We start from the raw sequence: 13588 nt of genomic DNA, 5'->3' as shown, positions 1-13588 counted from the left end.
GCTTCAGCTCTGCTAGCTGTTTTTATCGTACCACTGAAATACTGCTGCTTTGAACTTCTCTGAGATGCCTGTCTGAGGGAGAGCAGTTATTTTGAGTTCTTATGAGCAGGATGCAATCTAAACATTAAAAATATGAGTTGCTTCCCTAAAACCCAGGGGTCTTGTTCTGGTGCAGATTCTCTACAGCTTCCAACCCACTGGGTTTAATCCTGGCTCTGTGTGTAGGTTCACCAGCCAAATAGGAAGCCTGTAGAATGTGTGGCTTGGTTATTGCATTTGGTCTTTTGTCCTCCCCACTGCCCCTCCAACAAAATGATTGGCAGCACCTGGCTTGATGTCAGCATTCAGAGTCCCAATGACTGAATATTAAATTGGACTGTTGATTGGATTGGACCAAGGAACCTCTGCACCCTGCATTCTGATGTGGGTTCAAAGCTAATGAAAGGCAAGAACTGTACATTAACACCCATTCTCTGCTCCAATGTTGGGATGGGACTTTTGTAATATTAGCTGTTCTACTTGATTTGGAGAATTAAACTGTGGCGTGGAAAGGTTCCAAAGGAGTTGCAGACAGAGGGAGAGGAGGTTTTGCTTGTGATGTATGCAGAAATAAGAAGCGTGGAAAAGCTGTTTAGATTTAGATAAATTTAGATTTAGATAAATTTATTGTCATTGTCCGTATATACACAGTATACACAACAACGAAAATCAAACACCCCCCCAAAGACCGGGTTCACATACACATTTACACGTATCTCCAACACTCTCATCCTATTCAGACATAATCTATAAAACATAACATAATCCAGAATATAACATAACCTATTTAAAGGCATAACATAACCTAAAACCTATCTCATTCCTTCCTACTCCCTGCTTGCTATTTCTTGCAACTGGCCCTGAGATCATTATTTAGTGCAATCAGAGCTCTTGGATAGAAACTATTCAGAAGGCGTGTGGTTCGTGTTTTCATTGTCCTATATCTTCTGCCCGAAGGCAACAGTTCAAAGAAGTTGTGAGCAGGATGGGTGGGATCTCTCAGGATATTGTGTGACTTCTTCAAAGTGCGAGACGTGAAGATCTCATCCAGGGTTGGTAGTTGGAGCCCAATAACATTCTGGGCAATTTTAATTATTCTCTGTAAAGCTTTTTTATCCGTTTCGGAGCTGCTCCCATACCACGATAATACACTATAGGTTAAGACACTCTCGATGGTACTGTGATAATAGGACAGAAGTAGGTGCTGAGATAGATTCAGTCCCCTGAGCATTCTCAGGAAATACAACCTCCCCTGCACCTTCCTCACAACCATATTAATATTTGCAGTCCATGAGAGGTCCTCAGAGATATAAATGCCCAGGTATTTAAAACTACCAACCCTCTCCACCTCCTCGCCATTTATGTACAATGGTAAAAATACACTTTTCTTTCTCCTAAAGTCAATTATGAGTTCTTTGGTTTTTTTGGTGTTAAGCATAAGATTGTTTTCTTTACACCATTGAATTAACCCCTGTACTTCTTTCCTATAAGCAGTCTCATTGTTCTCACTAATGAGCCCCACCACTGTTGTATCATCCGCAAATTTGATGATTGTGTTGGACTTATACGTCCCCATGGGGGGAAGTAATAGAGACTTGTGTTATAAGCCCATAGAGTGGGCTAGAAGACTGTGGTGGGTCCCTTCCTGACAGGGGATAGAGCAAACAGTGAGGGTGTGTGTGTGTGTACCTCTGTGTAGAGCAATTATTAAGAGACATACATTTTCTCAAAGGATGGAATCTTGTTCCTAGGAGGTTTAAAAAGACTTGAGACCACTGAATGCAGAGTTTCAGAAAATGTGACTAGGTGACCTTTGGGTCCCTTTTGTGTCTGTGTATCAGCCATTCTTGCAATGCACTTAGTGCTCCTTGTGTGAGAGGCCCCTAACTGAGAGAAAGAGGGGGGGGGGAATTCTCTTGCTACAATCTCCCACCATTCCCAGCCTCTTTACTTTCCTCCTAAAAGGGACATTTGCTTTTTTTCTAGATCAACACATAGCTTGTGTTTCACAGACTGTTCCTGGAAATAGATGCCCTGCAAACCTGTGTGCCCTCAACATCACCTGGCACACGCTGTTGGCTTGTTGTCTCAGAAGTGGCTTTGCTTTTTCCTTGTGGCTGGGTTTCCAGGGTGGGCCTCCGTGAGCAAGCCCAGAGAATTGCTAAGTGGGGCCACTTGAGTTGTATACTGACTGAGCAGGAGGCAGATCCACAGGAAGTTGTTTGTCTGTCTAGGACTTCAGAGCCTTCCCCAGGTTCAGATAGTCCACCTGTTCCCAGACTAAGGAATAGCTGGTGTTGTAATTGCTCAAAACAGAGATCTTCACTTGGAGAAAGCTCATAAGGTCTGCTGCAGATTCAGTACATGTAATATATTGATAACCCAGGCGACCTCTGTAAGGAAAATGCACCCATTTTACAGATAGGGGAACTGCCCATTGCAGGTTGGTCTTCAGTATAGTCACTGCCAACATGTTGCTTTCAGTGTCCTTTATGAAGCCGGCAGGTGTCCCCTCAGGATAGAACTTGCATACCTGCTAGTCTGGGCTTAGCCAACATGTTTTTGGACAGCTGCCCCATCATCCCTGACCATTGGTCATGCTGGCTGGGGCTGAAGGGAGTTGGAATCCAACAACACCTGGAGGGTCCCATATTGCCTGCCCCTGTTCTAGCTCATAGCTGATGTACTCACAGTGCTGTTCAAAGGAAACCAGGGTTAACTGAAAGGCGATGGGAGAGGTAGGAGCTTCCGATTCCTTGCAGATGTTTGCTTGCTAAAGAGCCTTCGTTAATTGTCCAAAGAAGCATTTGGGCTTTTTTATTTTTTCCTGAGTCCCACTAACACAGGTGCTGACTGGTTCACCACCAGCTCTGAAGTCTTCCATGAGGCTGTGGCTACCTTGCCTTTTTCAGATTTACATATTCGGATTTGTAGCCTTGTCTCTCCTGTGCCTCAGAGGTAGCAACAGGATTTAGAAACAAGCAATCAAAATGCTTAATTGGATAGCTGCTGTTGCTTTTTTGACCCAGTCATTAGAAGTCCAGTGTTCCTGATCACCAAAAACCAAATCCAGATTTCTGTGAGAAAAGGCTTTCTCAGGCGTGGGTTGCTGTAAAGCTTAAGCAGAATTCGGTCTGGGAGGAACAGCTTTTGCAAGGGCCCCTCTCTGCCTGGCGTAGCTGTGTAGAATTGTCTGCTGGTAACACTAAGGGGCTATTCTAGACTAACTGGATCCTAATGGTGTCTATCAACCTGAGAGCACCTTGCGTACTTGGAATGTGTATTGTCTGTTGATCTTTTTAATAAACGTAGCAAGTGACAGGCGCTGGTGGAAAAACATGACACTTCACTGAGACTTCAGGGTTGGTGTGGGGTAAGGGCAGGGACACAATTTCAAATTACAGCATACCAACTCATCACCTGATTCCTTCTTATTTTTTAAGATCTCCTCCAGCCAATAACTTTTGTGCGAACACAAATTTTCTGAACCCTGATTAGTTCAGAATTGCTCCCCTGAGTGTGAAAAGGCCTAAGTTGGTGTGTGTGGGGGGGTTTTAAGGATTATGTGTCTACTTCTCACAATGCTTAAAAGATCTTCTGTCTTCTGGACCACTTCTAATGGATTCCCAGTATTTGCCATGAATGAATCAGTTGAATTTGAAGTTAGAAATTTTTGGTTTGTGTTAGTTCTGGTTCACGAGGGGAGGCACCCTTCTGAGCCAGTTTTGGGGTCTGATTCAGTTTGGCTCCTTGTTGCTGGCAGCTGATCTCCAAGGCCTCACACGGTTAGCTGCTCGGAAGAGCTACATCCCTTATATTCCCATATGTGCTTAAACGTGCTAACATTCCGTTCTCTCCCTTTTCTGCCTCCTTGTTTTAAGCCTTTTTCTGAATGGAGTCGAATGAATTTCCTGGCTCCTTGGGGCCAATGTCGCTGCCTGATAAGCCACTGATTGGAGACCTTCCTGCAGACATGGAGTATGGAGAGGATCTGCTAGCGTCCCAAACAGCCTCCATCCCACAGGCTTCAGCTCAGCAGCCCCAAGAGATGGAGTGGGAAGCACCTAAGCAAGCAACTTCAGATGCAGACCTGGACCCGGGCTTGGTGAAAACAGCCGGATTGTCTGATCTGAGCAAATCCAACAGTCTGACCCTCAGCAAGTCTGGTGCTCTAGATGTTACGGAGAAACCCAGTCTTCTCGATAGCTTGAGCAACAATGACAACGTGGTGGACCTGGATAAGTCTGAGGACCTGGACAACTTGTACAAGACACGAGGTTCTGCAGATCCGGAGGGTGGACCTAGGGATCCCCCTGTGCCAGGATCTGAAGCCCTTGTGCCAGAAGCATGGAAAGAAGCATCAGCATCGAAAGTAGACTTCAAAAGCACAAAGGATGATGGAGAGGAGAGTGCAGCCTCCCTTCCCGACAGCCATGTGGTAAAGTCGCCTGACGTGGTGGAGATGAGCAGCACTTCCTCCTCACAAGAACCAACAGAATATTCCGAGAACTCACCGAAAATTCCGCGGCCGGTTAAGAAAGCCCGATTGAAAGCCCCAAAGAAAAGTGCTCCAGTGCAGAAGGAGGAAGTGGCAACATCTACAGAGGAGGGGAAGGAGCCTGTTCTCAACAGTACTCCAGCTCCAGCTCCTGAGCCCATGAAAGAGAGTCTGACTGAGGCTGAGAAAGACAGCAGTGTCAGCCAGAAGGACCCTGCTGAGCCCAAAGCACAAGAGGCTGAACAATCGCTCCAACCTCCAGGTGGGTAAGCAGGAAGGAGGGCTCTCCCTAGAGCATTGCCCCGGCCCCACTTTTGCTTCTGCTCTGAGGCCAAGCGTGGGGAGGGGTGCCAGGAGGTGCTCCCACTGTTCTTCTCTTGGGTAAAAAGCTGTTGCAACTCGTTTCTGTTTATAACTAGCCAAACCTAGAGAATGTGATCCCTGGCCAATCAGGAGATACAAAAGAGTAAATAAAATCAACTATATATAATGTGGATTATTTTGTTGTTACTGCGTATAAATCTTTGCTTATCTAAGTTAATGAAATTATGTTCATTTAGTACCTTTATTTATTCTTTTGCATCTTTTGTAATAGCCCCTGTTCTGACTTTGCTCGGCAAGCAACAAATTAGAGGTTATGTTATGTTATTTCATGTTATGTTAATATTTTATTTATCATTTTCAACAAATTAGATGTCTGGCCATTCTCCTCTTCCTTGCAAGATTATACTATTACAATTCACATTTATATCCAACTTTTTCTCCATTGTTCTCCTCCTTCATTTCATCCTCACAACAACGTGCCATAGTAGTTTAGGCTGAGAGACTGTGACTGACTCCAAGGTCACCCAGCGTGCTTCATTGCTGAGTGGGGGATTTGAACCCTGGTCTCTCAGGTCCTAGTCCAACACTCAGACCACTACATCACACTGGCTCCTTTCCTTTCTTCCCCAGCTTCTTCCCCAGACAGAGCTAGAGAGCTTGGTCAGCTGTCTGAATGTTGCGCCAGTTGTAAAGGTGTTTCTACTCTCTCTTCCTCTCACCAGCCACACACACCCATAGATGGTTCATTGATAGCTTTCAAGCAGCATCTTAACTCAGTGATGTTCTCGGCATTAGTTTGTTCCATTCCTGACCCTCGTTAGAGTGCAAGACCATAAGAAGATCAGGCCAAGGTCCCATCTAGTCCATCATATTGATCCCAGAGTGGCCGACCAGATGCTCTAATGGGAAGCCTGCAAGCTAGCCATGAGCACAAGAGCTCTACCCACCTGTGAGTCCCAGAAACTGGCATTCAGAAGCATAATGCCTCTGACAGTAGCCATATCAGCTAGTACTAATTGATAATAGAATCATAGAATGGTAGAGTTGGAAGGGATCTCAAGGGCCGTCTAGTCCAACTTCTAGTCTCAACATGCAGTTCCCCCATCCAGTTTGAAACCATACTGGACCCTGCTTAGCTTTGCAGATGTGTGAGCAGTTTTACTGCTGCACCACTGTTCTCCCTGAATTTGTCCAGTCCTCTTCTAAAGCCACCTAGACTGGCAGCCTCACAGACAGCTTTGAGGTCTCTCTTGTGTTTCTCTTGCAGGGGAAGACCCTGGCGCAAAAGGGAGCGAGAAGCCAGTTGTGAAGGTAAGGGAGGAGGCAGCTGAAGCAGCCGCCACCCGGTTGAGTGTTTGTCTTTCCACTAAGACCCTCCTAACACTTTCTCCAATCCCCTAGTTTTTTGTTTTTTTGTTTTTTTCGGCGTGGGGGAAATTATTGACATGTTCTGTTCATTTCAGGCTTAAAGTTTCTTTCACTGTACGTTTCCTTCCTCCTCCTCCTTTGTGAGTGGGTGTGCATCACTAAACCAGTGTCCCCCAACCTGGTGCCCTCCAGTTGTTTCGGAATGTGATGTTCTGGGCCTGTTCAACAACATCTGTATGGCAGCAGGTTGCAGGAAGTTAGTTTAGACTGTGGACCTGTGGGCAGGGGTTACTCTCAACCATACCTGCCATTCTTAGGTGTTCGGTAAACAATTTCAGAGATGGGGGTTTCCCTGGGCTGCTTGCCATTGTCTGTTTAGATGGTTCCTTGGTTCGTTCCAGGAGCAGAAGAGAAGCGAGCGTGCCAGGAGGGCGGAAGTGTCTCGGCCTGAAACAGTGAACTCCTCTGAGAGCAGTAAGTTACCTCCTTGACTGTAAGAGGACCATGCTTTACATATGCTTTACGTATTATAAGAAGCTGTGTTATTCCAGGTTAGACCCTTTCTTCATCTAACCTGTTGTTATCTACTGTAATGGGCAGCAGCTCTCCAGAGTTCAGGCAGAAGAGGGTCTTGATCAACACTTGCTTGCCTGGAATATTTTAAAACTAGGCGTACTGGAGCATTCTGCATTCAAAGTGAGCACTCTGCCACAGAGGTGTGGCCCTTCTCCCAGAAGAGTAGGCCATTTTGGTGTGGTGGGTATAGAAAGGTTTGGAGGGGAGACTCCTGGGTTCAAATCCTGCTCAGCCCTGCAGCTCAGTGGGCCGTTTACTACCTCTTAGGGTGGCCCACCTTGCAGGGTTGTTGTGTGGGTTAAAGAATGGGTTGAGGAAGAAGTATGTGCAATGCCTTGAGTTCTTCAGTGAAATGGAAAAGCGAAACATAGCAAATGTAGTCAGATATGTGTAAAGAAAGGGTGCAATCTGCCTTCTGTAGGATTTGGAGGCAAGGCTTAGTAACGGATCTAGTTGCACAGTTAAAGAGGATCCTGCTCCAGTGTGGGAGTTGACAATCCTTGTTGTCTGTTTTGTGTATGTGGAAACTGCACAGGCAGGATCTGCCCTTCTCCCGCTCTTTCTCCCCAGTTTCTAGACCCCTCCTGTGCAGCAGTGGCCAGCGACAGCCAACAACCTCTTGTTCTCTCTTGTGCTCCACAGTCCCCGTCTCAGATGAGGATTCGGATGCCATGGTGGATGACCCCAACGACGAGGACTTCGTTCCCCACCGCACCCGGCGCACCACGCGCCTGTCCCTGCGCAACCAGGCAGCCCAGCGAGCTGCCCGTTCCACCGTCACCAAGATGACTTGCGCCAACTGCCGGACCCCACTGCAGAAGGGCCAGACGGCCTACCAGCGCAAGGGGCTGCCCCAGCTCTTCTGCTCCAGCTCCTGCCTCACCACCTTCTCCAAGAGGCCTCTCAGCAAGAAGTGCTGCACCTTCTGCAAAAAGTGGGTGCCCCAAAACCAACCAAGTGCCCTTTTCCCAATCTGCCCCTTCTGCTTTGGCAGGCCGCAACTCTGCAAGTACACTTTGCCCTCTTGCTACTTCTCTTCCGCTTTCGTTGCTCTTGGGTCCCCATGTCACCTCTTGCCCACACTTACTGGGATAGTCCAGGGTGTGGCCTCCAGGCCCTAGTCTGACCAGTGTCTTCCTGCCCCTTAGGGAGATCTGGAATGCCAAGGACTCCGTGGTGGCTCAGATTGGCTCAGGCAGCTCTTTCCACGAGTTCTGCTCTTCTGTGTGCCTCTCGCTGTACGAAGCCCAGCAGCAAAGACCGACACCACAGTCGGCAGAAGCCTCAGACACTGTCCGTTGCAGTGTGTGCTACAAGGCTGGAGAGGTGAGCGCGTCGGCTGTCTGAGAAAGTATTGCAGGGTGGAGGGGAGATGGGAATCCATGTGAGTAGTTGAAAGCTGCCAGGCAAGCAAGAGTCCAGTTGAGGAGTGCAAGGGACAGACAAAAGGGTGCAGATCTTTGCTGAGCACATGGCTAAGCTATGGAATTAACTTTCACAAGTGGCAGTGATGGCCAGCAGCTTGGACTTGAAAAAGAGTGCTAGACAAGTTCATGTGCTACTAGTCACAATGGTTATGCTCTGCCTCTGCTGTCAGAGGCATTATATCTCTGAAGGCCAGTAGCTGGAAGTCACAGGTGGGGAGAGTGCTGCTGTTGCCCTCATGTTCTGCTTGCAGGCTTCCCAGGAGAGGCTTCTGGTTGGGCCACTGTGAGAACAGGATGTTGGCCTGGTCCAGCATCCTGGCTCTTCAGATGTTCTTCAGGGACAGGCCACAGAGGACTACTTGTTTCGCATGCAGAAAATCCCAGATCCAATCCTGTTGGTAGTATTACATTTCAGGTAGCAGGACTGGGAAAGGCTGCTGCCTTGAGAGTCCTGAGTCCCAGTAGGTGGTGTGGACCTCTATAAGGACCTGTTCATATCTGTAACTTGTATATCAAGTAAGGTGATGTTGGTGGATGTGTAGGAAAAGACAAGTATACTGGGCAGATTCCAGAAAGGTAGCCATGGGGCAGATGGGCCCTTGGAGACTTTAACAGATCCATTGAGTGATGGATTGCACGAGCATTTACAACCTGCTTCACTTTGTTCCTGAAGCACAATGTCGGGGAAAAGGGAGAATGGAGTAGATTATATGGGGATGTTCTGAACCAGAAAAAAATGTGATTTTTGGGAAGGAAGATCTGTTAAATAGAGGTTTCTCAAGTAGCAAAACAATCATATACTAGTATAGGGTGTGGATCTAGAATAGAGATTCGTCCCGACTGACAAGCTCACTGAGAACAGAGAACTAAAATTCAGCAGAACGTCTTCCAAGATGCAGCAATTCCCAGTGCAAAGTGGAATGTCAGTGCAGGATATTATAAGGTTGGCTGCTAGGTACAGCCTCCCCTGCCCACAAAACGTTCAGCTGTTTCCTTGCACCTGGGCCCAGCCACCTCCAGCCATTACCTAGGGGCTGTAGAGCATCGCTGCTCTCTGGGGATGGAAGCTAATGCCAGGCCTGGTGACCCACAGTTCTGCTTTGCCTGCAGATCCAACACGAGGTCAGCAATGGGAATGTGGTGCACCGCATCTGCAGCGACGCCTGCTTCACCAAGTTCCGTGCCACCAAGGGTCTGAAAACCAACTGCTGTGACAACTGTGGCCTCTACCTGTACAACAAGGGCCTGCCACTGGAGTACCTCTTCCACGAGGGGCAGCAGAAGCGCTTCTGCAATACCACCTGCCTCAATAGCTACAAAAAGGTGCGAATGGGTGGAGGGGATGTCCCAGAGCTTGGGTCCAGACCCTCAAGTGAACCTCTCTTTGAGCCAGGCCATGTGATGGACCTTGCCCTGTCTCCCCTCCCCAACGTGAGATTGTGTAAAAAAGTTATTATGGGAAAGGTGATAAGGATAGCTTGGCTTGGGTGACTGAGTGTGTGTGTGTGTGAGAGAGAGAGAGAGAGAGAGAGTGAGAGAGAGAGAGAGAGAGAGATGTTTGATGGGGAAGGAGATGCTTGTGAGGGAGAGAGGTGTGTGTCAGAGAGAATGACACACACACGAGTGCAATGTCCATTAAAATCCAGGGGGGAGTGGGACATAAAGGGTGCCCTGCAGTGAAAGAGCCTGCGTGGCAGCTGTCCCTGCACTGTGTTTCTGCAGAAGAACACCCGGGTTTATCCATGCATGTGGTGCAAGACACTCTGCAAGAACTTCGACATGCTGTCCCACAAAGACCGGAATGGGAAGATGGGCCTTTTCTGCTCCGTCTGCTGTTCCACCTCCTACAAAGTCAAGCAGGCTGGCCTGACAGGTAAAAGCAGAAGGGTGGGGGGAAGAAAGAGCTCCTTGGATTCTGCTTAACCAAGGGTTGCTAGTCCATTAGGGCAAATGGGGCACTGCCTCACCAACCTCAGCTTGCCCTCACCTGGCCTGGCTTCTTAACAAGCAGCCTAGGAGGTGGCACCACCAATCAGCTTCCTCCTCTTCCTCCTTCTCCATCTCAGTGTTGCCATTTTATAACTTAGCAAGGCAAGAAGATGAGGACAAATCTAGAATTAGTTGGCTCTGCCTGCCGTTGGCTGTGGCTTCACCTGTTGTTGGGCTCCTTGACGTCTGTCCCAGCTCTCTGATAGCACCATTAGGTTTACTAGCACTTGGCCAGTCTCAGAAGGGTGGTGGTTGGCCACAAGTGTGGCGTTTGCTAACCTTAGCACGTGGGGAACGGGAGGCAGCTGGATCTGTGCTTTAAGACACACGAGTTTGCTCCACCTGACTTGCTGCAAAATTCCAGACCAAGATGAGGCCCCCAACTCCCATTGGGGTGGACTGTGCTACATGGGAGTGGAGAGAAAGAGAGGTCAGGTCTCTCCATGCTAAATATTGATTGCCCTGCCTGGGGTAAGAGTAGTTTGGACCAGGCGGAGGAGAGCATTTCTTCTCATTTTCTCTGCTTAATGTTACATCATAGAACTGTAGAGTTGGAAGGGACCCTGAGGATCTTTTTAGTACAACCCCCTGCAATGCAGGAATATGCAGCTGTCCCTTATGGGGATTGAACCTGCAACGTTGGCGTTATCAGCACCATGCTCTAAAACCAACAAGGCATCTTCTCTCACCAACCTCTGCCTCTCTTTTCCCCAGGACCCCCTCGGCCTTGCAGCTTCTGTCGGAAGAGCCTGTCTGAGCCCTGCTACTACAACAAGAACGAGCAGGTGGTGTACCAGTTCTGCAGCCCCAGCTGCTGGACCAAATTCCAGGTACATAAGGAGGCTCTGCCGCCGTCACAGTGACGGGACCAAACCCAGGAACGTGGGTTTTCTGCATGGCTGAGATCTGGTGCATCCATCAGACTCCTGAAAGTCTCTTTCTCTTTCTCTTTCTCTCTGCTTTCATATTTATTTTAAAAAAAGGGGGGGAAGCATCTAGTTCGTTGTTTGCCAAGAAGAGTGTTGGAAGGCAAAAGGCATGTCTGCCAAGGGCTCTGAGGCTAAAGAAGACATGGGGGTGGGGGAGTGGGCTTCTGTTGGCCAGGAGGAGAGGAGAGGAGGGGTCACGTTGCACTTCACAGTTGTCTGCTCCCTGCCAGGATTCCGTGCACTTTTTTTAACCCCGCCCTAAATTGCAAAAGTAAAGACATCCATGGCTTGTGATGTAAAATTCATCTTCTCGACCTTTTGGCACTGCTTAGTAAAAAGGAGCCCATTCTGCATCCCTCGTTCTTGGGTCCCGTATATGTGTATGAAGATTTGCCATCTTCCTTCCTGGACCTCCAGCCCGCAACTGCCTTGTCTTCCAAGCTCCAACTCTCCTTAGCTGCCCAGTCTGCACACAGCTCCTCCTGTCTTAAGGCTTGTGTGAGAGATTCCAAACCACCCTCCTCCTCCCAGATCAACCTCCCCTCTCAGCAGCTGCCCTGTATATCAGCACTGTATGGCCGCACCTCTCCCTTCAGAACTTAGAATGTCCACCAGCACAACGCTCTGACATCACAGAAGCCCAGCCAATGGCCAGAGGATGGGGCAGGGCACGTTGGTGGAGCTGGTTGGGGCAGGGGTGGGAGGAGGGCGTGTACAGCTTGCACACATCTACTTAGCTTATTGATATATCTCTATATATGATGTCAAATCTATCGTGGGGGTCATTGTCTCGAATAAAACTGTTTCTACTTCTGCTGACGCAGAAGAGAGTTTGTGTCTGCTATCCAATAAATAGTCAAATTTATAACATTTGTGTGATTTGCATAATTTATTCTACTCGCAGAGTGTTGGTCTTGTACTGCCACTGTCCAATGGCCAATCCCTGTTTCCTCCCAGGAGCAGCTGCAGTAGCTGGACGTCCCCTGGGAAGAACCTGTATGGGGTGCCTGCTGGTTACTGTCCCCCTCTTTGTGGAATGGGGTTCAGTCAGCCTTCTGTTGGGGGAAGCAGCGGGGACTTGTGTTTTACACTCAGTGGGTTGGGGTCATGGGCGGGTGATGCTGCTGGGGGTATGTGGTGAGAGGGTGGATGTGAGCTGGGGGGCTGGGGGGCAACGCATGGAGAGGGTCAGGAGCGTGGTGAATGCTGTGGGCAGTGCTGGTGGCGGTGGGGGAGTGGCAGACAGGGATGCGGTTGTGAGTGTGTGGCTTGGGAGTGTGCAGGTGGTGGCTGGGTCGGTGCCTCTGCTGAGTAGTTGTGAGCCTGGGCACGGGCAGCTGCAGGCCAGCCAGAGTGGGCAGAGGTTGATCCTGTGTCCCCCTACCCACCTCTTCTGAATCTTTCCCCTTCCCTCAAAATGCAGCGCACCAGCCCAGAAGGTGGAATCCACTTGACTTGCCATTCCTGCCACAGCCTCTTCACTGGGAAGCCTGAGATCCTGGATTGGCAGGTGAGGGGCCTGCAAAACAAACAGCAGAGGCAGAGGGATTGCCAGGGAGTGAGATGTGGAGATGAGCAGGACATGGGACCTTACAGCCACTCCTACAGAAAGACAGTCTGGGGTTGGCCTGGGAGTTGCTGCTGATTTTTCCTTTGTATGTATGTGTGCGTGCAGGGGGTGGGTGGGCGGGAATCTGGAGCCTGCCCTTCGAAAGCAGTGGGGCTCCAGTCCAGCTCCGCAAGATCCTGTCTCGCTGCTGTGTTGCCCGATGGCCGAGCGTGGCCCCCTCCTCCTCCTCCTCCTCCTTCTCTCTGGCAGGACAAGGTCTACCAGTTCTGCTGCCGAGACTGCTGTGAGGACTTCAAGCGCCTGCATGGGGTGGTGTCCCAGTGCGAGCACTGCAAGCAGGAGAAGCTGCTGCACGAGAAGATCCGCTTTTCTGGGGTGGAGAAGAACTTTTGCAGCGAAGGTACCTGGGCAGCTACGGGGGGAGCAGGGCCCTGTGCTGGAGAGGAGGAAGAAGGGGGCCTTGTGTGTGCAGAGAGTCGTCCAGGGGCTGAAGGCAGGGCGGGGGGAAGGCGCCCCTTCTTGGAGGGGCCCTTCCTGCTGTGCTGGCGACCAGCTGGCCCTGCTACGCCTCCTGGGTCCTTGCATGCGGTGGGCAATCGTTTGGTCACTCGGAGCAAACTCTTCTTAGAACCAGAGAGGTGAGCGATTGGTGAGTCCCCACCACCCACCCCTGTTGTCAATTCCCGACCCCCGGGGGCCAGTGCAGGACACGTTTTGCTCTCAGGAATCTCTCTCTTTCTCTCTCTCTCTCTTTCTCTGTCTCTGCCTTCCTGTGCTTCGCTTGTTCCTCCAAGCCTTCGCTCTAGGCTTCCTGCTGGCATTGGTGTGCCCACACGTTGCTCACTCTTTCTCTCCCTGCTCTGGGAAG

General features: G+C 49.5%; 1 protein-coding gene across 10 annotated transcripts in view; it reads left to right on the top strand.

The window, feature by feature from the left end:
• Positions 1-13588, top strand: part of ZMYM3 (zinc finger MYM-type containing 3) — a 30001-nt gene that overhangs the window by 2831 nt on the left and 13582 nt on the right. For all 10 annotated transcript variants that reach the window (XM_083595527.1, XM_083595523.1, XM_083595526.1 and 7 more), the window contains exons 2-11: positions 3921-4799; positions 6129-6172; positions 6631-6703; positions 7448-7739; positions 7954-8131; positions 9343-9555; positions 9955-10105; positions 10936-11051; positions 12574-12660; positions 12970-13120. In XM_083595527.1, the coding sequence (XP_083451653.1) occupies positions 3932-4799; positions 6129-6172; positions 6631-6703; positions 7448-7739; positions 7954-8131; positions 9343-9555; positions 9955-10105; positions 10936-11051; positions 12574-12660; positions 12970-13120 (2173 nt within the window). In that variant the 5' untranslated portion in view covers positions 3921-3931. The remainder of the gene's footprint in view (positions 1-3920; positions 4800-6128; positions 6173-6630; positions 6704-7447; positions 7740-7953; positions 8132-9342; positions 9556-9954; positions 10106-10935; positions 11052-12573; positions 12661-12969; positions 13121-13588) is intronic.

Source organism: Podarcis filfolensis (genome assembly GCF_964270895.1).
Source record: "Podarcis filfolensis genome assembly, chromosome: Z".
Classification (NCBI taxonomy): domain Eukaryota; kingdom Metazoa; phylum Chordata; class Lepidosauria; order Squamata; family Lacertidae; genus Podarcis; species Podarcis filfolensis.
This window is presented reverse-complemented; position numbering and strand designations above follow the sequence as displayed.